The 22,809-nt window shown below is 38.4% G+C and overlaps 1 protein-coding gene across 9 annotated transcripts in view; it reads left to right on the top strand.

The window, feature by feature from the left end:
• The first annotated feature begins 842 nt into the window (after positions 1–842).
• Positions 843–22,809, top strand: part of PICALM (phosphatidylinositol binding clathrin assembly protein) — a 70,754-nt gene continuing 48,787 nt past the window's right edge. For all 9 annotated transcript variants that reach the window (XM_074918236.1, XM_074918227.1, XM_074918219.1 and 6 more), the window contains exon 1: positions 843–1,146. In XM_074918236.1, the coding sequence (XP_074774337.1) occupies positions 1,017–1,146 (130 nt within the window). In that variant the 5' untranslated portion in view covers positions 843–1,016. The remainder of the gene's footprint in view (positions 1,147–22,809) is intronic.

The following is a 22,809-nucleotide window of genomic DNA, read 5'->3' as shown; positions in this document are numbered from 1 at the left end:
AGGAACAGTTAGCTAACTTTTATGAAGAGAAATATTGGGTAACTTTGTACAAAATCCCAACAAGCCAAGGATAGAACCACCAGCTAAGACCAGGAGCTCTGAGAAGCATTAGCTGAGCAGCAAAACAGGAGTGAAGCTGATCACGAAAGACCTGGAAACCCCCAATTTCTTATGCTTGCCCTGATGTACATTCCAGAAAATTTTGGCAGGCTTTCAAATGAAAATAACTCTAGAGGAGAAGCACGATCGCAGCAACCACACCGCTCCGAACTCCTCACTGCCTGGGAACAGCGTCCCTTTACTTTCATCGCCTAAGGTGTCACTGAAGGAGCTTCCACAAAACTTTCCAAGCTGGGAAAGACAAAAACTTCCTTCAGGGGGGAGAGACCCCACTTGCTCGACGAGACTTTACACAGCGCTTAGAGCCGCGCGGCTGAACGCACCCACCGACCGACAGGCGCCCCGGGGGAAGGGACGCCGCCCCCCTCCGGCATCGCGCCGCTCCGCCGGGCTGTGCCGGGCCCCCGCCGAGGCCGCGGGCGCGGAGGGGACGGCGGAGCCCCGGCCCCGGCCCCGCGGCCGCCCCGCCCGGCCGCCACGTCACATCCCGCCCTCGCGGCCCGCAGGGGCTTCGCGCGGGGCGCGCCAGCGAGGAGGGGCGGGGCGAGTCGCGTGGGCGTGGCGCCGGCGGGTCACGTGATGCGGGCGGCCCGGAAAGATCCGAGGAGGAGCGCCCGCCGCCGCCATTTTCCTGCGGCGCCCAGCCCGTGTCCCCTGTCCCCGGCCGAGCGGAAGGCGCGCAGGGGGAGGGGACGGCGGCTGGGGGAGGGGGGCGGGAGGAGGAGGAGGGGTCCCTGCTCGGGTGACAGGTCCGTCCCTGAGGGCGGAGCGGGGGCCGCCTGCGGCACGGCGGGGTGAGGAGTCCGTGCAGCTCCATCCCCCGGCTAGTCCTCCCGTCCCGGCCCCTGAGGAGGGAGCGGAGCCGCTCTCGGTTCCAGCGCCGCCAGCAGCCCGCCATGTCCGGCCAAAGCCTCACCGACCGCATCACGGCGGCGCAGCACAGCGTGACCGGCTCGGCGGTCTCGAAAACCGTCTGCAAGGCCACGACCCACGAGGTCATGGGGCCCAAGAAGAAACACCTGGACTGTGAGTACCGGGGAGGGATGGCGGCCGAAGGGCTCTCCCCGCGCGTCCCGCCGGGCTCCCCTCTGCCCCGGGGTCCTGTGGAGCGGAGTACCGGCTGTGGGGCTGCCTCCTTTCCCACCGGCCTCGCGTGAAGCCTCGCCAGGCGGAGGAGCTCTGTGTGTTTCAGCGTAGGACATTCTCATGGCGCGGGGAAGCGTAGGATCGGGGACGTGGCGATGGAGAGCTTGGGAGAGGCTGTTCAGTGTATCTGCTCACCAGAAAGGGCCTTACTAGCCCTTCCCTATGCACAGTGCCCCGGAGAATGTGAGCTTCTGAAGGACAGGACTTGCCCCGTACCCCTTCCTTGGAGAGGGAGAACCACGGAGGCCAAACAGAGGAATGGGCAGTAATTTCTTTGCTAACTGATCTCATTTGTGTTTTGCTAGGGCAGTACTCCCCCATTCTGTAGAGGAGGTGCAGGAGTTTTAAAAAGGAATAGCTGATCAGTTATCTTAATTCTTTTCCAGCTAGTTATAAAAAAAACCCCCGCTTCTCTATCATTCTTGTAAGCCTTCCACGTAGAAGAATATGTGAAATGAGTGCTAGAGGGGCTAATCTCTATCAGTAAAGGTGTTCTTAGTCTTTCCTTTGCAGTCTGTCTCCTTCACTTGAGAAGATAGGCCTGAGATTTTCTTTAGACCTTCAGTACCTGAGCTTAACATCCCATACAGGAACTAGCCATTTTTCAGCTTCTATTAAAGAGATCCAAGGCAGGAAGGCTTGAAAGGTTTTCTATCAACTCTGTTCCATCCAGGTGAATATGAAGAGAATGATGAGCAGTGGAGTTCATATTAGTGTGTCTCCCACTAAGCTGTAAGGTCACCGGAGTGAGAATGTTCTTGGCTTGGATACCTGATTATCTTGCATCTATTTATTCCAGACCTTTTAAGGACCCTTCTTAAGGACCCCCCGCTGCCCTTCACTTCCCCCAGTATGTAAGGAAAGATACTTGGAGAGAGATACGTGTGGCTGTGCCTTCTGTATGCGTGCTTTCTCCTTTCCTCCCACCCACGTCTGTGAGAAGGTTGAGTCTTCATGTGTCTTGAATTTGTGCCTTCTGAGTTGCTCTACATCCGAATGAGAAGACCAGATGATAGTACTAGGATTAATTGTACTGTAGTTATTTATTCTTTCCACCCAAACATGTCTGACAAAGATTTAAGAAATTCGTGTTCTGTGAGTACCCGAGAGGGATGTGATAATATTTTTAGGGTAGCCTCAGGACAGCTGCCTCAGTTTCTTTCTGGTATTCTCTCTTCCATTTCATCTCCTGCCTGAAGACTAAGTAGTGTAACTGAGTGGCTTTGTTATTTTTGGTCAGCCTGGGGTGTCAGAAGGCTGAGGACATCTGTGGGCTTTAAGTAACTTTGTCTCAAGTAGAGAAAACACCTTGTCATATGACTTATGTACGAACTCGTGGTGTTACTGGACTTCACACAACAGAAGGGAGGCTTTCTGGAGAAAAAACTACCAGGTTTAGCCTGAAGTAGTGCTAAAAGTACAGTTTCAGTAAGAAGACATTTAGCTACTGAATTATTTGATGGTATAAGCTTTATGGAAAGGAATATCAAACTGACCAAACAACTGCTCTTCAGACTGGCATGTGTGTAAAAGGGGGTGGTGTTCTGAACACGGTTGCTAGGGGTCATCCCAATTGAGACCTATAGGATGCTGCTGTGGAATGCGGCTTGAACTTCCTCAGAAAGCTATCTCTGGTAGTTGCTGGATGAGAAGACCTTTAATGTATTTCCCTTGTCTACTCTAGATTGTCAGAAGTCCCGGTTCCTGCTTCTTTCTCAGACAATTCCTTTATCAGAGCAAAGAAAACTTGGGGTTTTTTATTAATTTTACTAATAGTCACTATTTTTTTAGAGGTTAAAATAGATCATGGTAGATAAGTTTTTGTGTGCTTCCCCTAATGTGTGTGTTAGGAGTCTCTGTTCCTGGCATCGGGAAATGACACAGTTTTGTATTATGAAAATTTTCTTTGTTTGTACCGTTTATGGTTGTATGTTTAAAAATGAATGCTTTTTTTCACAAGCTGTGACTCAAGCCCCACCTGAATTATTTGCACATTATCTTCCTTTTACAATGAACAGTTTAACTACTAGGTAAGTCCTATGAACTGACATCTTACTGTGGATGATCATTAATGTACCAGTCTTCATAGGCAACATGTATCTTAAGTGTTTTTTTCTAATTAGTGTTTGTTGTGATAATGACAGTTACAACTTGCCTTGTTAAAGGTTGCGTCCTGGATGAGTTGATAAGCTGAGTTTTCTCATACTGTCCTGGAATGAAGTCTTAATTTGTGTGGCATTTTCTGTGACCATGACACATATTCTTGTTATTATGGTATGTATAGATCTCAATATCTCTGACTGTCCTGTTTCTGAAATTCTTTCTTTATCAAGCTTGAGCCATCATGAACACGTTTATGTAGTTCAGCCTCATGTTAACTCGTACAAATGGAGGGGAAATCCAGCATAGGTACCTGTGCACATGCATATTCCTATCCTTACTTACCTTGCCTTTGACTGTCTATGGCGTTCCAAAACTGAAGTGCTCCGCATCCTGGGTTTGTATATTCCCTCTGTATTTCCCTCAGCGACTGTTACCTTAATAACTGAAGAATGTAAAAAGGCATTCTTAGCCCATGATGATAAAAATATAATTACTTCAAAGAACGTTATTTCTCTCCCATTAGGAAGCTTAGCCACTTGTTTGGTTTGAGGGAGAAAAGAATTCTAATTTGCAAGCGGACATGGCTTATGCTGGGTAGCAACAGTCATTTTAGGGTCATATACTTTCACTCACGATATGTTTTGGGTTTTTTTCTCCTGTTTTGAAAGTCCAGTCTTAGAGCTGGGATAAGGATTCACTGCTTTTGTAATGGTAGATTATTTTACAGTAATGGGAGAGGTTTAATAATTTTGAAACCCTCAAAGCGTAGTTCATGAAATTTCTTTTACAGAAAACCTAGTTTTCACACCTCTCTGAGCAGCAGTAGCTCAGAACTGGTTTGTGGGTTTAACTTGTACACTGAGATTTATACAACCCTTTCCTGTTTAGCTGTTCCTTTGTTCAGTGCTGTAGAGTGATGCTAAGAACAAGTGCTTTAGGTTGTTTGAATGTAAATGGTGCTGGAAATCTTGTTAGGTTTCACTCTTTTTTTACATGATTCTTATGGGGAGGGGGGTGTGTGCCTGCATATGTATGTGTGGTGGATAATTAATATTAGGAAAACCAAAAGATACATAGTTAATGTCACATAGGAGGTTTCGTTAGGTCAGTTCAGTGAAACCAATGGAGCTGTGATATCTCAGTAGTGTAAAAATGTTTGTGTATGCATGCATGTTGTGGAGCGTAGTTGAAACAGCTTTGATGTGAAACATATTTAGGGTTGGGTTCTTGAATGAGTATGGCACAGTAACCCTATCTGCTTGTAGCTAATGGAGGAGCTCTCTTTAAAGGAGAATGTGGATGGATGGCTTGGAAGGAAGTTGCAATGCTGTAATTATCCATTCTTAACAGGAAATCTCTCTATAGTTATGCCAGAGTGTAACTTCCTTGACTTCTTATTGTGAAGAAAAATATGTATTTTTAAGGAAGATGGTAAACCAGAACCCTGCCCTGTGTGGGGTAGATGTTTGTGAGAAGCTGTGTAAGTTAAAGTAAACTTTACTCAGTTTGTTGGGAACTTACTTCCCTAAGTCCCTAGTGTCAGCTGTCTTGGTTTTGTCTAGGGGCTGCTACTAGTACAAATAAAAGTCCAGCTAAAGACTTGCTTTGTGTCTGTGCTGAGCACAGCTTCTGCTTCCAAATGAGACTGTACTCAGAGGGTATCTTGCGGAACTGGGAGACAAGGATCATTGCTTTTCTTTGTATCTCACAAGAGATTTGTAATAAACCTGGGAAAAAAAGGTGTTTTAAGTGCTCGCCTGTCTTTACATACTGAAGCATAACTGGGTTATTTCAGTGATGTGAGTTAACTCCTGATGTCTGTGGATACTATACTGTGTTCTCCAGTAGAAATAGATTATCCATGTTCCTTTTATGGTACTGTAGTACTTCACCAAATTGATATTTTTTTTCTGGCTTTGGCAGGATTACCTGAAGTTTCTTGTGGGTTTGCTTCCCATTTTATAGTCGACTTAAATTTCTGGAGGGAATCCATTGTTATTTTTGCTTAGAACTGTTCTGTGTAACTGTAATTATTTCAAATACAGATAATTGCATTATTACAACTTCCTTTTGAAGTATTAATTTTTTTTTTCTCCAAGTTCTTCCATGATTCCTTTATCATTTCTTCCCTAGCCAACTTTTCCTAAGTTTTTACTGGAACTCCTTTGGAATATTTGTTTGTGCCTTTTAGCAGAGTCTGAGAACTATCATGCTCCTCTAGACTGCCAGAGGGCCAATTTTCTACCACAGCTGCTCATTTGCAGAAAGAATAGCCATTTAGTTCTGCAGCTGTTGTTTTATTTTACTTAGCCTGAAGCAGTATTCTACTTCGGATGAAGTAAGAGGCAGGAACTAAGGAGGAGAAGCTCTAGGACACCTGCAATCAGCTTACTGTGAATCTTCATACTGCCATTGTTTCCCATCAGCTGTGGTGATTCAGGTGTCATGTAACTTTGGGCTATAGCTCTAGTTGTGGTTCTTTGGATTTTTTAAAAACTTTTTTAATGGTGCAGTCATCTCTTATCTTCTAAAAGTGATGTTCGAAAGAGGCATTCTTTTGCAGTTCAGCCTGTCACCTAGTGATCTATTTCAGTCTTTAGGTCCTAATCCTAAAATCGGGTTTTGATCTGTGGATGTGAAAGTTTTAAACAGCTCCTAGTGACTTGGTTTGTAAACACTAGTTTGCATAATAATACGAGAGAGATGACTGATCCAACATGGAATTTAAAGCTTCCCTTTTTTGCTTTGTGTATGTTGCCTTATGTAAAGTACATGATCAATAAACTACTACTGATCATGGTAGAATGCTGGGAAGGTTCCCTTATAAAATGTTACTGACATCTTGTTCTCCCTGGAAAATGCAATATGTTTTCTGAAGCGGAGACATGTTTTGTATTTGAAAGCTTAATTTTTAGCAGCCTTCTTAAAATTTAAGTTTCTCAATATCTTTAAAATCTTTTCACTCATTAATTCTCAGACATCAATTACTTCTTTAAAAATAGCCCATTGGTCTACTGCTGGTCACATTATGTCTACTCTTATTTTCTGTAAACCGTGCAGAAACTGTTCCTCAAGCATGTTAGAAGAAAGTAAGTATCTTGAAGTGAATGACTTGTTTATAAAATCTTGAAGTCCTCTAGTGGGACAGTTACTAAACATTTCCTAATAGTTCATAATACAAGTTTAAAGCAATAATGTCAGGTATGTGTTCATACTTCTGAGTATTTTGGCAAACTCTTCTACTGCCACGATGAAAACTTTGCTTTGTGTCAAAGAGGGGGTTTTGTCCATTAGTCTGTGAGTTTAACCTGCTAGTTGAAGTCTTACTGCCAGAAATAGTTGTAATTTGGAGCTGAATGTTATCTTGCAAAGGCTTAGGTAAGAGAGAGATTTTATTACTGATTATGTCTGCACCAGATTAGAAGTAAGAAATGACTGGTCAAAAAGCTGCAACCAAGTGGAAAGGAAAGAAACTGTTGTTGATATAAAATTGTTGGGTTTGATATTTTTCTTGCTCTTCCAGCAGTTTTTCTCCGCTGTGAAATGTGATAGTGAGCAGGCGGGGTATGAACTTTTATTAACTATGTATCCTTCTAAACTCAAGGGAAGTAGAGATACTGTTGTGCTTTGTATTTCACCCCTACCTTTACATCAGAGCTTTATCAATTAGCTGATAGTTTCTGAACCTCAAAATAAAGTTAGTAAATTCAGTGCTAACTTGTGGTACTCACAGTCTACTAATGGCAAATCGAAGTTATGAGTAACATGTGACAAATCAGGTATTGAGATTTAAGAAATTAGGGAACTAAGCTGTATTTAACTGTGTGAAAATAATTTAATGAAGTTAAGCATTTCATAAAGACTTAACAAATACACTGGATTTTCTGATTGTGACTAAACATCTCCTGTGCTATTTTGCTAAAGAAGCTTTAGTAAAGTAATGCTTATCTAGATCATTTGCAATATTAAGCATGAGTAAATTAGGCTTTTGTAAGTTTTACCTCAAAACAGAGGATATAAAATAACAAGATCTACACCAAAATTTAACTTAGGGGAGTGTCAATTCCTAGTGTGAAGTATAAGAAAATTTACTGGAGTGAACAGTGGTGGCATAAAGGAAAATCCTGTGATTTTATTTTAATTCGTCATGGCATATACACGGTCTTTGAAATACTGAAGGTGGGTTTTATACTCATTCTGAGCTCCCCTTTATAATTTCCCTCAAACCTATGTGAATTTACCGAGGAAGAGCTCTCCACAGCAACCCCTTCTTTTCCCTTTCTCCTGAAAAGACACTATTGAAATCTTCACTTAACCTTCCTTACTGCTTCCCTCCAAGCAAGCAGTCCTTGAGGCACAGCATCCATCCCCTCCAGCAGCCGTGCCGTTCTAGCAGCAGTGATTCTTTTGCTTATGTAGGAAGTGATAAGTTTGCACGGGTTGAAACTGCTCTGGTATTTCACATATTTACTCTAAATATGGTACTTGCAGTAGGGTGTAGCTCAGCTATTCCAGTTGCCAACCATGTACTGTGACATCAACAAAGTATCTTTATAGTTTGTAACTTTTGTTGATTATTTTAATAGTTAATTCAATACAATTTAAAGCACAAATTATGAATCCTTAGGAAATCTTCCACATTAATAGCTTGTAAAAGCTATTTTTAAATAGTGATTTTTTTTTTTTAAATCCCACTGAAAAAGGTGATAATGAAACTCGTATCATTCAATTCGTTTTCAAAAACACCCCAACAAACCAAAAAACAATCAGCTGGTATTCAGCTGCATGGCATAAGTTTCTAAAGTTACATTAATCAACTGGATTTCAAGACCCAGAGTGGATAACATGCAAAGTTTTAAACTAAACTGTGGTTACAAACAGGAGTAAACATGCTTTAATTTATTTTTTTTTTAATTTTTTTCTATGCCTTTAATCTGTCAGTAAATCAGCTCAGAGCAGTTCTGTGATTTGTTGTATCTGCCAAATCAGGAGGTTGGGTGTCTTGGCTATCAAAAGGTAGAAGTAGGTGTCTTCATGTTCTTAGGCATTGTTACAGGCTGCTTGTAACTTGCTTTGCTGTTGGCAATGTTTGGATTCTTCTGGGGTGGATAATGAGCTGTAATGTGATATGGCAATGTTTCTGTACCTGTCTCTTGCTTTTCAGGTGTGTGCTTTTTGTTTTGAGTTTAGTTTTGTTACGTAGTGTTGTGTCTCTCTTTCCCCCACTTCTCCCCATATGTTCAGAAATCACATCGGTATTTTACCTACATTTGTTTGTAGTTGTGTATTTGGCTGATATCTCTGCTCTTGCTGACAAATGAGTTGATACTTAATTGGAAGTTGGGTCACACTTTAATTTGATTTATCTCCTTCCCTTCCCCCCCAGTGTTGCCATCATAGTGGCAGCCATCATTGCAACCTATTTCAAACTTTATGATTTTTTTTCTGATCCTCAACTCTGTGTATTCTTGACCTGACCTCATTTTTGATGTGAAATGTTAACAGTTGTTTTAACTGTTGTGATGGTTAAGCCACTATACGGAGGATGGTGGTGTAATTGGATTTGGTTTAATTGTCTGTACCTTTTTCTATTTGCTGGAAACCATAGGTGTTCGTAATTCAGCAAATATACTTTTATGAAGAGATTAAAAATAACTTGCATTGAAAAAAACCCCATTCTGTTAAGAATATTTACTTCATTATGTATAGCAGCTGCATACAGCTGTAGTTCATAAAGCAATTCTTCATTTCTGTATTGATGTAAATCTAGCTTACTCAGGAAATGCCTTCATCCTTTTCTTCTGTCTTACAAGGGGGCACTTATATAAATATTAAACTTATGTCCGTTTGTAAGTTTTAGGGGTGAAATTCAGATGGTTTACTTGCAATTACTTTTTATTCATCATGAGCTTCAACTAGTACTGTTCAAATCGTAGTGGCAGATAAACATGAAAAAAATCCCTTTCTAAGCAATATCCTTGTGGTTTTTTCAATCTTGACAAAGCAAGTTTGTTTGCTATTTAGAAATATATTGTAATCCTTAGGTAGATTTTAATTTTGAATTAATTCTCAGGGTGACAGTCCATGTCACTTTGCTTTCATTGATATAGACATGCTCTAATGTTTTTATTCAAATTTCTGTATTTGGATTTATCATCCTTTTAATTTTTTTTGGTAGTATATTAATAACCTGTGTTAAATTCAATAGGAGTTATTTCTCCCTGAAGTGCTTGCATTTTGGTCATGAGTATCACAGTACAGCATTGCAGAATAAAATTCAGAGTGTCAGAAATATACATGAAGGGTATTTTATTCATAGGAATGAAAGAAAAGTCGATGGAAACCAAGTATAAACACTTCTGCGTTCCTAGGCTGTAGTTATTTATAATAAGGATATGAAATGCGTAGTAAGTTGCTGCATTTGATTAGCTGTCTGATGGAAAAACTCAAGTTGCACAACTCTTAGCTCTAAGCTGTCTGAAACACAGGGACTGGCACATTATGTTGTGCTTTGGGAGAAAATGATGATCTGGATATAGACATTTATTTTTAAGTTCTTGATAGTTAGAGAGCTAGCTCAAACTTTCCTTCAGATCTGTTCAATTGGAATGTTTTGCCTCAGCAGTAGCATCATTAAGCCTCTCAAATGTAATTGAAGCTAAAACACAAATTAAGTAAACTTCCTAGCAGATTATTTTGCATTAAAAATATGGCATATGTGATGTTTGTGTCAGTGCTGAATTTGGCATCTGAGTGGGTGGAAATCCAGGGAAGCTTTTGTCTTAGGTCTTAAATACCAGGTAACAGCACAGTGAGTTCAACCTCTGATGTTTGCAGTTGCATGTTACAAATTGGAAGCTCTTGCGTTTCCAGGGTCTGATTTTCTGTTTCATTGTTTTTTGCTTTTTGTTTATACGCAGTTATTTTGAGGAGACTTTCTTCAGATTTAATTATCTGTAAGTACAGTGCATTAGAGGAGATACTTTTGTCCTTATTTTAAAGTGTTAATGAGGACCCTTTGTAGACAGGAATGTGATCAGCCTCTTGGTATGCAGTAGGGCTGACACAAGATGTTACAACACCTAGTTTTACTATAGCTCCGTATTCTTTTTAGCTCTCTGAGGTTTTAACCAGTGAACGAATTTTACTTTGAAGTAAACAGAATAACTATATTTTGCATTGTTAGAGCATTTCTTTATGAAACAATTTCATTTTAAAGATAGAATCTGGCTGAAGTCTTTCTCCCTTTTACTGAGGACTAAAAGTCAGATGTTATTTACTTCTGCTCTTGGCTTTAGTTTATCTTAGAGGCTGTTTGTGATAGGGACATGTCTTTGTGCATGGTAAATACAGAAGTTCCCGTCTGAAAGCTGTGGGATACGGAGGAGTTTTTTCTGTGTACAACTTCCCTTACCAGTCCAGTTTCAGGCTTAAGAGTTTGAAGCTCCACGTTTGTTTTGAAATGTGTGAAACTTGATAACCACATGGTCACTAATAAAATGCTTGGGAACTATCTCTAAAACTGGGGAATGAGGGAAATTGCTGTTCTGGATTCACGAAACTTAGACATAACAGCATTGCTGTAAGAGGGTGGGTTCCCCTTTGTAAGGTCCTTTGCTTTATCTACTGAAAATCAGTAAAGCTTAACGTATGGTGCTGGAAAAATACAACTTCATTTTCACTCCGTGAAAGACCATTATTGCTCTACCCTAACCTGTATCACAAGGTATTTTAAAACTTCTACTCTGAGCAGCTTTGACATGGGCTGTAAAGGATGGTTTTGATCCTTTAGCTGTTGTGCCCTTGTAGAAGGATGCAATTCAAATGTACATTGAAGCTGTACTTGGGATGAGTCAGGATGAGTTTTGTTTGGTCAGGGAGCTCCAGATATCTCATGGGAGATGTAAGTCTAAATTGAAGAAGGAAGTTACAGCTAAATTAGTCAGGCATTTCCAACATTTCTATTAATAGCATGGAGGATTTTAGATGTTCCTTTACTTACTGCCTCCTTTCATGGGAGAGCTGCACACTCACAGTGCATTAGTGTCAGTTGAAACAGTTTTGTGGTGATACCTGTGTTTTGATGGGGGAGAGGTGATTTTTTTTTTTTCTTTTTGTCTTTGAGCTGCAATGTTCTGTTTTATCCAGTTTGCTAACAGATCATGTCAAAGATCTGATCCTGTATTGGCTAAAAGAAAATGTATGAAAGTGGCTGTCAGTGACAAATCTCTTAACGAGTTCACCTACTTTAAGTGCAAAATGTGAAATAAATGGTATGGAATTGATGGAGCTTGCATTAATCTAAGTCTGCAAGAAGTACTCTAGATCCAGGTATCTTGAATTTTAGTTTCTTTATAAAAAAAAAAAAAAGGTAATTTAGAAAGTAGTGGCACTGTTTTTGACCAAAACTGCTAGAATTTTGCACGTCACCAAATACCTTAGCGTGGAAGGAGGTGTTTCATGTGTTTTGTTACGCTGCTTTCTCCTGTTCCTGCTGGGAAAAATGAAGTACGCTTTCAATGGAAAAATTAAGACACTTAGGAATAGACTGAAGCCATATAGAGATGGCTGGTATGTAGATGGCCTTTCACATAGAGAAATGACTTGAGATTTAGGGAAAAGAGCAAGGAATAGAAGGAAAACAACACAATTTCACCGTTTCATGTGTATAATTACTTTCAGACTTTATGCTATCATCTCAATCCCTGTGCTTTGTTATGAAGTTGACTATTTTTCAGTTTTTCAACATAAAGAAAGATAAATCTGGCACATGCAAAATTGTGTATTCAAACTGTTTTGTATAACATGAGGGGGTACAAAACTTAGCCTGTTTGATCTCCAGGATACTTGCCCAAGCACCCAACTGTGTTAACCTGTGCTGTCTTGTGTGATTTTCTGCCAGTCACTTAGGGGAAGTTGGTGTTTGATTTTTATTGAATTGATAAGTATTTGAAGTTTGAGGATTTGTGGCTTTGCAGATTCAGATAATTTGTCAGGATTTATTTTTCCTTAAGAAAATGCATTGAATGATATAATAGGCAAATAATTTAAATTGCTTTCCTCCTTGGTCTTTTAACCGAGATTTAGTAAGGAAGGCTTTGCAGCGAGCTTTGGGCAAGTATTTTTATTGTTAAGTGTTTCATTGTCAGCGGAGTGAGAACTCATATGGTAAAATCCTGAGGGCTACTAGTGTGGGGTTGACCAGCTTATGTTCTGTTATAGAAACTACAGGGAAAAATAAAGTATTCCTCAGCAAAACTCTCTCATGAAATCTGTTTTGTTACTTATTAACAGCGTGATTTTCTTGACTTTGTCTCGTTTTCCCCACTTTTCCCCTTTTTCCACTTGCTGGGCTACTTCTTATGGTTTATAAGCTCTGAAATCAGAGCTACGTTTTTGTTAAGATCTGTTAAGCTCTATTTAGTCATCTAAAACAACAAATGATCATCTGACAGGGCACTGCTGTAGGTATTTCCTGAGATCAACAGAAAAGTAAAATACACAGATTATTTTTTAATAGGAAATACTGCATAGCTGGATTGTAGCATGATGTGTGTAAAGTTTATTCATACTAAGAATCTGGGCTGCAGCCTACTATCTGAGGATTTTTGTTCAAACATGTGAGCATTTTGCTATTTATAAGAAAAAGCATATAGCACTGTCTTGTAATAAATAGTACTAATTTTTAAAAACCTAAATAATTTGGTCTGTCTTCAGTTTCTTATGTGCCAGAAAATGCACCATTTGCATTAAGTTTGTGTACTGGGCTTTTGATACTTCCTTAGGTTAAAATAAACCAAGTTACTTAGTGATTTTTGCATCTTTATGATGTTGGAAGAGCATGATTTAATAATCATACCAATTTAGAATATGGCTTAATCTTCTTTGGTGCTAGGTGTGAAAGCTTCCTGCATTTTTTCCCTTTATCAAATTAAACTCCCAGTTTTGCTACTCTGTGTAAGTATATGTGAAAAGCAGTTAAATGTGCAATGTCGGTTTCTAACCGATATACTGCAGGGGCAAAAGGACCTATAATAGACGCTGTTGCATGATTAGAATCTCTTGACAGTACAGCTGCTTTAGTACAAAAAACTAATATGAACTCTTGACAGAAGAAGGTATATTTCCACCAAAAAAAAGTCTGTGGAGTTTTTTTTGCCACTACTTAATGGGACAGCCCTTTACTGTAAGTGAAACTGTAGAGGATGGTATCTGCCAAGAAATATGTCCTGCCATGCATTTCAATATTTTTATGATTAAATTGAATTTATTGTGCTGTATAGTTTACGGTTTGCTGAGAACACCAGTATGCTTAGCGTGCTGCAGGCATTAAAGTCTGGGAGGCTGCATAGAAGATGTGTTTTGGCATGAGTGCTCTCCAGAAACTGGAGAACCTTTGATTTAGAGAAGGTCATAGTCTGACCAGAGAACTTTGCTGTGCGGAGGTGGATATACATATTGGCATCTGCAGTTTCAGCACTGACAGAGGTAGGCAAATACAGAGGCATAACTCCTTAAGTCAAATACATGTTTCCTGACAGGTCCCAAAGGCATGCAGGGAAAATGTGCTATTCTTGCTCTGAATTAGATTCTCCTTAGAAGGAAATCAAATTTTCAAAGTCTTATTTTAAAATAGGAGAGAATAACAGATATCCCAAACAACTTTCCTAGAGTAAGACTTTTGAACTAATGAAATGAGACAAGTATTGAAGTAGGAATACCTCTGATCAGATGGCTTTGGTTATTTCTTATATTTGGTTTTGTCTGTTAAACCATCTCATTAAAGATGCAGCACTGCCATTCAAAGGGAAAAAATGTAAATTACATGTATGTGATTAGTTCTAAAATAACAGAGATCAGGAGAATTTTTTGGCTTGAAAATTTGTTCAGTGAGATGTGGTGGCAGGAGGTCAGGCTGGTGTTGATGTTTCATGGTGGTTTCAGTGTCACTATGCTGTAGAGTGATGGTACACCACTATGACAAAACTACTTTCTGATGCATCTTTTATACTAAAGTAATTTGGAAATGAAACATTTAAGAAACAACTAAATTACACTTGTGTGAGTACTTCTGTATATTTAGAAGATACATATTTAGACTTAGCAACTCAGCTGGAGGTGTTTGCTGATAAAATGCGCTGTGCATCAGCTCAGGTGTGTTTTCTCTGTTTTGCTGTAACACAGGATTAAAGGAGTCACAGATGTTGGAAGGCAGCATAGGTACTTTGGCTGCCTTTGGGTGTACTTTAACAGGTTTGATCTGAATTCCATGTGGACCAAGTGAGCTCTGAGACTAGAAGCTTTGAAGACAAGCCATCTAGCTTTTATCACAAATGATGGCATCAACAACTATGGGACTTACTCTCCATATGTTGAGATCAGGAGTTCTTTGTGGGATTGGAGATGGTTAGATACTGAAGTGAATCCTAGTTCTGCTAAAGGCTCACCTTGAAAAAATAGAAGTCACCTTACTGCAAAACAACTGTAGACTTGTGGTCACTGAGAATTTTTTTTTTCTGTAGTGTCTGCTGTTGATAGAATGGTTTCTCTGTTCCAGTAGGCTGGGCTGCAGTGATGTTTCTGTACCACTGCTAGCAAGCTGCCAGGTGAGGACATTTATTAGCACTTTGCATGAGTCTAGGAGGTACTCCAGAGCAATCTGCAAGGATTGGTTGCATACTATTGGCAGTACAACAGCAGCTTGTACATTTGTTTCACAAGTCTTTTTTTTTAGCACGGGTTTATTAGCACAACTTTTTTTTATTGCGTGGAAGTGTAATAGCTATGGGGTATTTACAGATTAAGTTCCTTTGGAGCAGAAGGAAAGGGCTATAAGTGCATACTATAACTAAAAATGTACAGTATGTAGAGGCAGATGGCTTGGGCACTGTTCTTGTCAGAAAGATACAGAACAGTGTGATAACATACTCAATGTGTATATGGTGATGCAGAGACCTGAGGGGTTAATGTCTTTGGCATCACACTGGTCTCTCTCGGGTGTCTATAAACCATGCTTACATGTGGTCTCTGCGCACCTTAAAGTAAAATCATAGGATAAACTCGCACGTATATGGACTGCTTGAAATAGCTTCGTGTTTACAGTAGGAGATAAAAGTAGTATTAAAGCTATACAATTGTCAAAGTAATCAGTCTTCTTCAAAACAGAAATGTTTTACGTCATGTGATTCATTGTGCTTCTATTCATTCACAGGGTATGACTATCCACGGTATAAATATTGGATACTTAAATATTTATTATAATATTTAATATAGTAATTTGATGTTATACTCTAATATATTCAACTTAAATATTTATTTCCATATTGAATCGGATGGCTGTCATTCAAAATCAAAGCCTGCCCAGCCACCTGTCCTAATGTATTCTCAGACAGCACTGCTTATACAGAACCCTGAAGGTGTATACCTGCTTTCTGGCTCATCAGAACCAGAAGTGGATGCATCCTCAGGTGTTTGCAGTTATGCGCTCTGAAAATACCAACTTAATGTTGAACGAATAACTATTCCTTATTTTATTCATGAATGCATTGAAAGTAATGTTTGATTAGTGAAAAAGATTATTTGTTTCTCCCTGGTTTAAGTAGACCAATGGGTTAAATACTGTGAATGTGCTGCTTATGCAAGAATTGTCATGTTAGTTGGCTGATAGAAGCATTTTTCATCTTATAATCAAGAATCACCTTTAGCATATGATTCATAGGCTCATTATTAAGCATGTTTGTAAAGATAGGATCAAGGCTCTAAGTTTACAGATACTTTTCTGTAGAAATAATGTGCCAGTGTATGTGTGGGAGCTAATACTTATTTGGGGCTAGATTTCATTATAAAATGCTTTTAAAAGGTACTGCAGGAATTGAATGTGGAGCAGAAGTTTTGAGTAGTTTTAGCGTGTTTTGCATATTTCTTGGCCGTAGGGTGCTGAAGCAGTAGTGTTGTTGTTTTGTTTAGAGGAAGAACTTAAGGCCTTTCAAGAGTAATGCAATATTGATAACTTGGAACTTTGCATACATATGTACTTACGTAAGCTGAATTCAAATTGGCAGGACCTGGTAAGCATTTTCTGAAATAACATTTCTGATTCTATCTTAAATAATCTCTTAAATTTTTGGCATCTTGTCTCTAAGAAAATGCGAATACTGAAGAACAGCAGACAAAAAAGGAATTGTAGGGAGAAGAGAAGACCTGGAAAATTAATCTTTAGGAAGATAACTAATATTTTTTTGCTACTTTTGTATTGATCAGTATTTTAAGATTTTAACAAAGATAGTTCTCTCCCCTTACAAAACTGATCTTGATGAGTGCAGGTAACAAGCATGGGTTTTGGCGTGGTTTTTCTGCATAACTGTTAAATTAAGTAGTACGTGGGAGAACTGCTTACATCACTTTGCAGTCATATTGGAGGATATTTGAACTGGAGAATATGTCCATATCTGATTGTAATGACGCTTTTTATTGATAACTGTATATTGGAATACAACTTGGGTTAACAGAGAATAGCATTGTGCTGGAAGTTTGCAGCTGCTTTTCATACCAAGTTTAGAAGACAGTTATGTTGATAAATTGGAATAGTACTCCATGAATGCTTGTAAGTGCAAAGTTCTAAATGGGTAAGGAAGGTGTCAAAGTCAAGTATAAAAGGATTATCTGAAAGTATGAGCGCACTGCAAAAAGCTTTGACTCATTTCATTTTCATTATAAACCACCATTGTGAGGCTGCAGGAAAGACGGGCGTCCTTCGGTATGTCTACAGAAGAATGTATAATGAGGCAGAAAGTCGTTTCCATTATCTTTAGTGCTGGGGAGCTTCAGTATCCAGCTTGGTGCACTGTATGAGAAAAAAGTAGTGAAACTGTGGAGAACAGAGGAGATCAACTGAATTAATAAGACTAGAAAGTTAGAAAACATTGAAAGAAAAATATTTCTTTTATAAAGAAAGTAGGGAACAGTGTTTTTCCGTTGTGTTGATACGCAGGGGCAGATATTGTGTTTCCACTGAGAAGGACAAGAGGAAGTTCCTTTATTAATCTGCACCTGAACATCGGACTTCTGGGATATAAGATAGACCTAAGGAAACTTGGAATTGTGGCCAAAGCAGACATCTTTGGAGAGCAGTGGATGACTGTAGTTGGATTGTTGAGTAATATAATCACTCTTTTTTTTTTTTTGTTGCTGGAAGTGGGAGGACTTGTCCACTTTCCTTTTTCCTCTTACTCTTCTTCTGCATGTCATCGTCTCCTCTTCTGTAGTGACTTTTGAGAGTTTTGGTCTTTGAACCACTTTTTAATCTTGTAGGACAGTGGAAAAATTGTGCAGTTTGTGTTCCCCTGTGTTGTCCCTGTCCTCCTACCTACTTAAGTTAGGGTTTGTGTTTTCTGAGAAATTAATACAGTTTGGAGAGCAGTACACCAGTGCTGGCATAACGTGAGCAATGGAAGTGTGTGGCTGTTAGCAGTTAGAGACAGGGAATGGGACCACCATCTTTTGTGTTAGTGAGTTGTCATGAAAGCATCCTGTGGGTGATTATGTCTAAGATGAAGCAGGGGAATTGTATGTAAACTGAGTTTCTTTTCCAATTTCATTGATTTCTGTGATTTGATAGTGATTGGATGTAATAGGCTGAACCTAAGCTATAAGGGGCTTTGAAAATAAAGTAGCTGGTGTTTGAAATAATTTAAAGGGTAGTTAGTTGAGTGAGTCAGAAGGAAAGTGTAATTTAAGGCTCACTCTTGCTTCCCTGTTGATGGTTCTTGTTAACTAAGTGTTCATGTAACCTTCCTGACCTGTTCTTATTACGTGATGTGTTAAACTTGCATCAAGATCTAAGTGAAGTAAGCTCTGGCTTATCTTCAACTTGAAGAGTATAAATATGGGGGTAATGGAGGAATGAGGTAGCTCATAGCAGTAGCCATATAAGCCAGATCCATTAGCTCCAAGTCAGCTCAGTTGTGAGCTTGATAGCCTTTTTCTTATATTGAAAGGGAGAGGAACAGTCATAAAACTGAACAGAACTAGTTGTCACTGATACTGGTTCCACAGCTCGAAGTCTTTGAGAACTCATTCCTTGGAGGGATCCAGGCTCCAACAACCTATGAGTTTAGTCAAAACTCTGCAGTAGCTGAATGGAGCTTAGCAAACCTAGTTGATCTAAACAGACCCATTTCATATATAGGATTAAAGTAAACACCCAGAGGTTCTGTCCTATGAATTATCTTATAAGTTGGTGATCCTAAGTCTGTACAACTTTATTCTGCTATGATGATCTGGCAGTTCTGGTTATTTTCTGAAATTGAGTTTAACGTAATACCAGCAACTTCTCTTGTCTGAAAGTGTTACATGATGATGCTTGCAGAATGAACAGAACAGCTCTAAACTGTGTTTGTTTTTTTTTTTTCCAAGGCGAAGTGTATCTGATTAGATGAGAAGATAAGAGGAAGGATCATGGTGTTGATATATTCAGTTTCTAAACTGCTCTAACTTGTTTATGTGCCATCATGCTACACTTATGCTTCTGTAATTGTGCCTGTAACTGTTTCTGAATGAATGAGACAAATGTGCTTGAAATCAGAATATTGTATTTACAATACGTGGCTAGAGCTGTTCAGACAAAATTTAGCAGTATTTTAATGTTAGCTTTTAAAGTGTGATGGGGGTACTCAGCAAGTTTATAGGTAAGAAGTAATTTGGGAAGTGATGTGCTGCTATGTCTTGAGAAATTAAGTCTGTAAAGGCAGCTTTAGCCAGACTTGTCATTTCTGCAGTATTTGTAACTGTGGAGAAATTTGAATAATCATTACAAATGGTGGATCTAAATGGTAATTTGGCAATTACCTGTATGTGGGAATTAAGATGAAAAATAAAAAATAAATCCTGTTTGTCAGTGTGACTTCCTATTGGTTTTTGAGTTGCGCTTCCCTTATTTTTAACTTATTTTACTGTTTCATTTATTGGTATTTTTTTTTGCTGATGAGTTTTGGTAGACAATACTAATGTTACTCAGAGAAGTCTTCGTTGTCCAGCTGAACCTGTTTTTACTCTATTTTTCACAGAAACTATCTCAAATCATTTTTTATAGTTCCCAAAGGTAAAAGAAGTAAAGGTTACTCAGAGTTGCCATAAGAATAAATCTAGATGGTTAGGGATGATGTGGCTTGATGAAATGAAAATATAAATTGGCTGTAGAACAAGTTATTCTACATTATATTAAACCTGCCTTCTGCCTTTTTTATCCTGCTTATCTAATATAACTAAGATTAAATCACATTCCTTTTTAAACATGGAAAGCCTTGAGCAGATTGGGTCTTCTCAGATTTCTTTAACTCTTCCACAAATTATTTCCTGAGTTAGTGTATCTAGCTCTTAGAATAACATGATATGCAGAGGAAGAATTTTCAACTGGAATTTTTATTGTTAATTACAAGAAATGTGTGGTCCAGATTTCCATGTCCCCCTCTCAAGGCAACTTGGGTGAAGTCACTAGGAAATCTGCTGTAGAAAACTCCTTCTAATAAAACAGTTAGGTACAAATGGGTTTATTCAGAAGAGAAACAAAACTAAATTTAGAACAAATACTGCTTATGGCATATTTTGTTTTAAACTGCAAATGTAGGTATTTTCTGGTAATTGTGAAAACATTTAAGTATCCCTCAGTTTTCAAATACATGCTGGTTATATAATATTCTTCCATCAGATTAAATGTCATTTACTGGCTCAGACTGAAATGTAGCATCACTCTCTAGCTTAATCACTGAATTATGGTATTTCAGGTTTCTTTGTTTTGGCACAGACTTCATTTGCAGTTACCAAATGTATCTCTTTGAGAAAGAAATCAATTTTTTAAAATTGATAATTTTATGTATTTGAATTCATGTTCCTACTTCGATTATTGGCTTTAGACAACTAGTTTGGTTCTCTGATGAAAGTGATTTATTTACATCCAGGAACTTTCTAATCCTATTTTCCATATTTAGATAAGGACATCACTTATGGAAGAGGTGGAAAATTATTTAGAAATTTACCATATGCATGTGTTATCTGGTTTTAAAATGTCAGTTAGAATGTGTAGAGTCAGATTTAAATGTGTCAGGGTTCACAGTCATCAGAACTTTTTATCTGGAGAAGTAGATTCTAATATTAGATTTTACAGCCAACCTCTGTATTTTGTTCTTATATTACTATTTCTGATTTCTTGTGTTTTTATAAGTGTCCAAAATCCCTTCATGGCACAGCTAAATCTTCTGGTGTTTAAATATTGAAGAAGAGTACATAATGTTCCATAAATGTTTTCAAGGGGTTTTGCTAGAATTCATAAACTTTTCAAATATAACTGGAATGTATTTGTGTAGTAAGTTCAAGTTTGATTTTTTTTTTAAATGTTTTAACTGGGTAAAATTAGAATATTTTCTTCTGTATCTCATAAGAAATAACCACCATAATCCAAAATACTTGCTGTCATCAACAGCCAGTTGAAAAAACTCTTCTCCTTGGTACTTTATATTGGACATTTGAAAACAAGGGCCTACCTTGACCTGCCTTCTCTTTAAGGTAGGAAGATGATCTATTATGGAAATTAGAAGAAAACAATGCAACTAGAAAAAATACCTAATATAGAGAGACTATGTAATTCTAATATTTCATGCTAAACTTCATACAAACCACCCAGGCTAAAATTTTTAGTTCAGCAAATGCCAGAATAAAAACTGACCTTGGAAAACTTTGCAGCTGCTGCAATGTGTGCCTAAATTCAGTTTCTGCTTCATTCAAGATTTACTATAAACTGTTCCATTACCTTAACTGGAGTGTCTGTTTGTTTGCTTTTTCCTCAATAGCACCTATTTTCCCTATTGGGTAACATTTTCTCATGTCCTCCTTGGAAAGGAAAGATGTGGCAGGCATGTGCCTTGCCAGAACCTGTGACAGGACTATTTAAAATGAACATGGGGTCATGTTAACTGGTTTAGGGGTGGAGAGAAGTTAATCCTGAATCCATAAATATATTTGGAAATAGTACCATAAACTTTATACCACCATAGTGCTTGCTGTTAACTGTATTCCTAACACAAAATCAAAGGAAAGTACTTTTTGTCTATTGACAAACTTCCTTTCAGCATAAACTGCATCACTTCAGTTCATTAACCGATTTGGTGCAAATTTGCTGGCTTCTCATCTGTGACATTTTTCACCAAACTTTTAAAGACAGTTGACAGTGTTAGCTGCTGCCACTCTGTGTGTTGTTATGTGGGAAACAGTCATGTGTTTGCTGACATTCCCATCCTCTGCTTGATGTTGTGCCTTACCTGTGGAACTGTGTAACAGGTGTTGATATTCAGCATTTGCATTTCAGTTAAGATTGCTTAGTAAATGAGGGAACACTTCACATTTGTTGCTTTGTTTCAGTGATCAAATATTTTTCTACAGTGGAAAGTATTAACATAAGGAAATGAGACCCTAACATAGTAGAAAGTGGTATAGCTTGAGAGTTATAAGATAGATTGAAATCTAGACGGTTAGAGAAGGGAATTGAACTTGAGTCTTGGCAGAGCACGCACATGTATGGGGAGGGTTAAATTTTATTTTTGTTTCAGCTGTTAAGTAGAGACACAAGAATTTCCCCCACTGTACATAATTTTTCAAAAGTGTAATAAAATGAAAATATTTCAGCTTTGAATATTCAGTCTTGTGGAGAAACTGCTCCCCTAGAGGAAAAAAAATAATGCTGTATGAATAGCTTTTTACATCTCAAGTACTTTGCTAGAATCCTTTTGTGTGGCCATAGGTGAAAGGGGAGAAGATTGGTCATAAGGAAATGCACACTCTTGAGTAGAATTATTTTAGTTACAGACACTGTCTTATATTCCACCATTAATGATTAGCCACAAGTGTTCCCTCATGCAAGTGGAATGTCAGTCACTAGCATGTTATCTCATCAGTTTGAAAGCTAATCCATATGCTAAATGGATTGTGTTCTACTGAACTCCTCTATGTGGATGTAAGTTCACAAGAATAACAACTCATTCAAGAAATGTTTCATATTTCCTTTTTATATTTAAAAAAGAAACTACTATGTATTTTGGCTTCAGTTATAAATTTATCAGTTAGGTAAACCTGATCTGGTGCATATTTAGCTTATACTTTGGATCCATCAATATGTATTTAAATTCTAATGATTTTTGGCTTTCATCCTGTTAAGAAAAGATGAAGTGTTAGGGCAAATGAGAGCTTCCTGACAACTTTATGAAGTTTGGGTAATCACTTCTGGAATGCTGAACTTTTGGTAGTTTGTATTTTAGTGTGTTTAGATTATTATGAGTATTCTGGGAGAGTAGGGTGTTAAGAATTTTATGTTGCAGGTTTTAATTTGTGTGTGATTATATGTGCATCCCTTTTATCATAGTATTTTCCTTGTCTGGGCATTGAGTTTATCTG

The sequence above is a fragment of the Athene noctua genome, chromosome 1 (assembly GCF_965140245.1).
Source record: "Athene noctua chromosome 1, bAthNoc1.hap1.1, whole genome shotgun sequence".
Classification (NCBI taxonomy): domain Eukaryota; kingdom Metazoa; phylum Chordata; class Aves; order Strigiformes; family Strigidae; genus Athene; species Athene noctua.
Note: the sequence above shows the minus strand (reverse complement) of the source record. Positions and strands in the feature narration are given on the sequence as shown.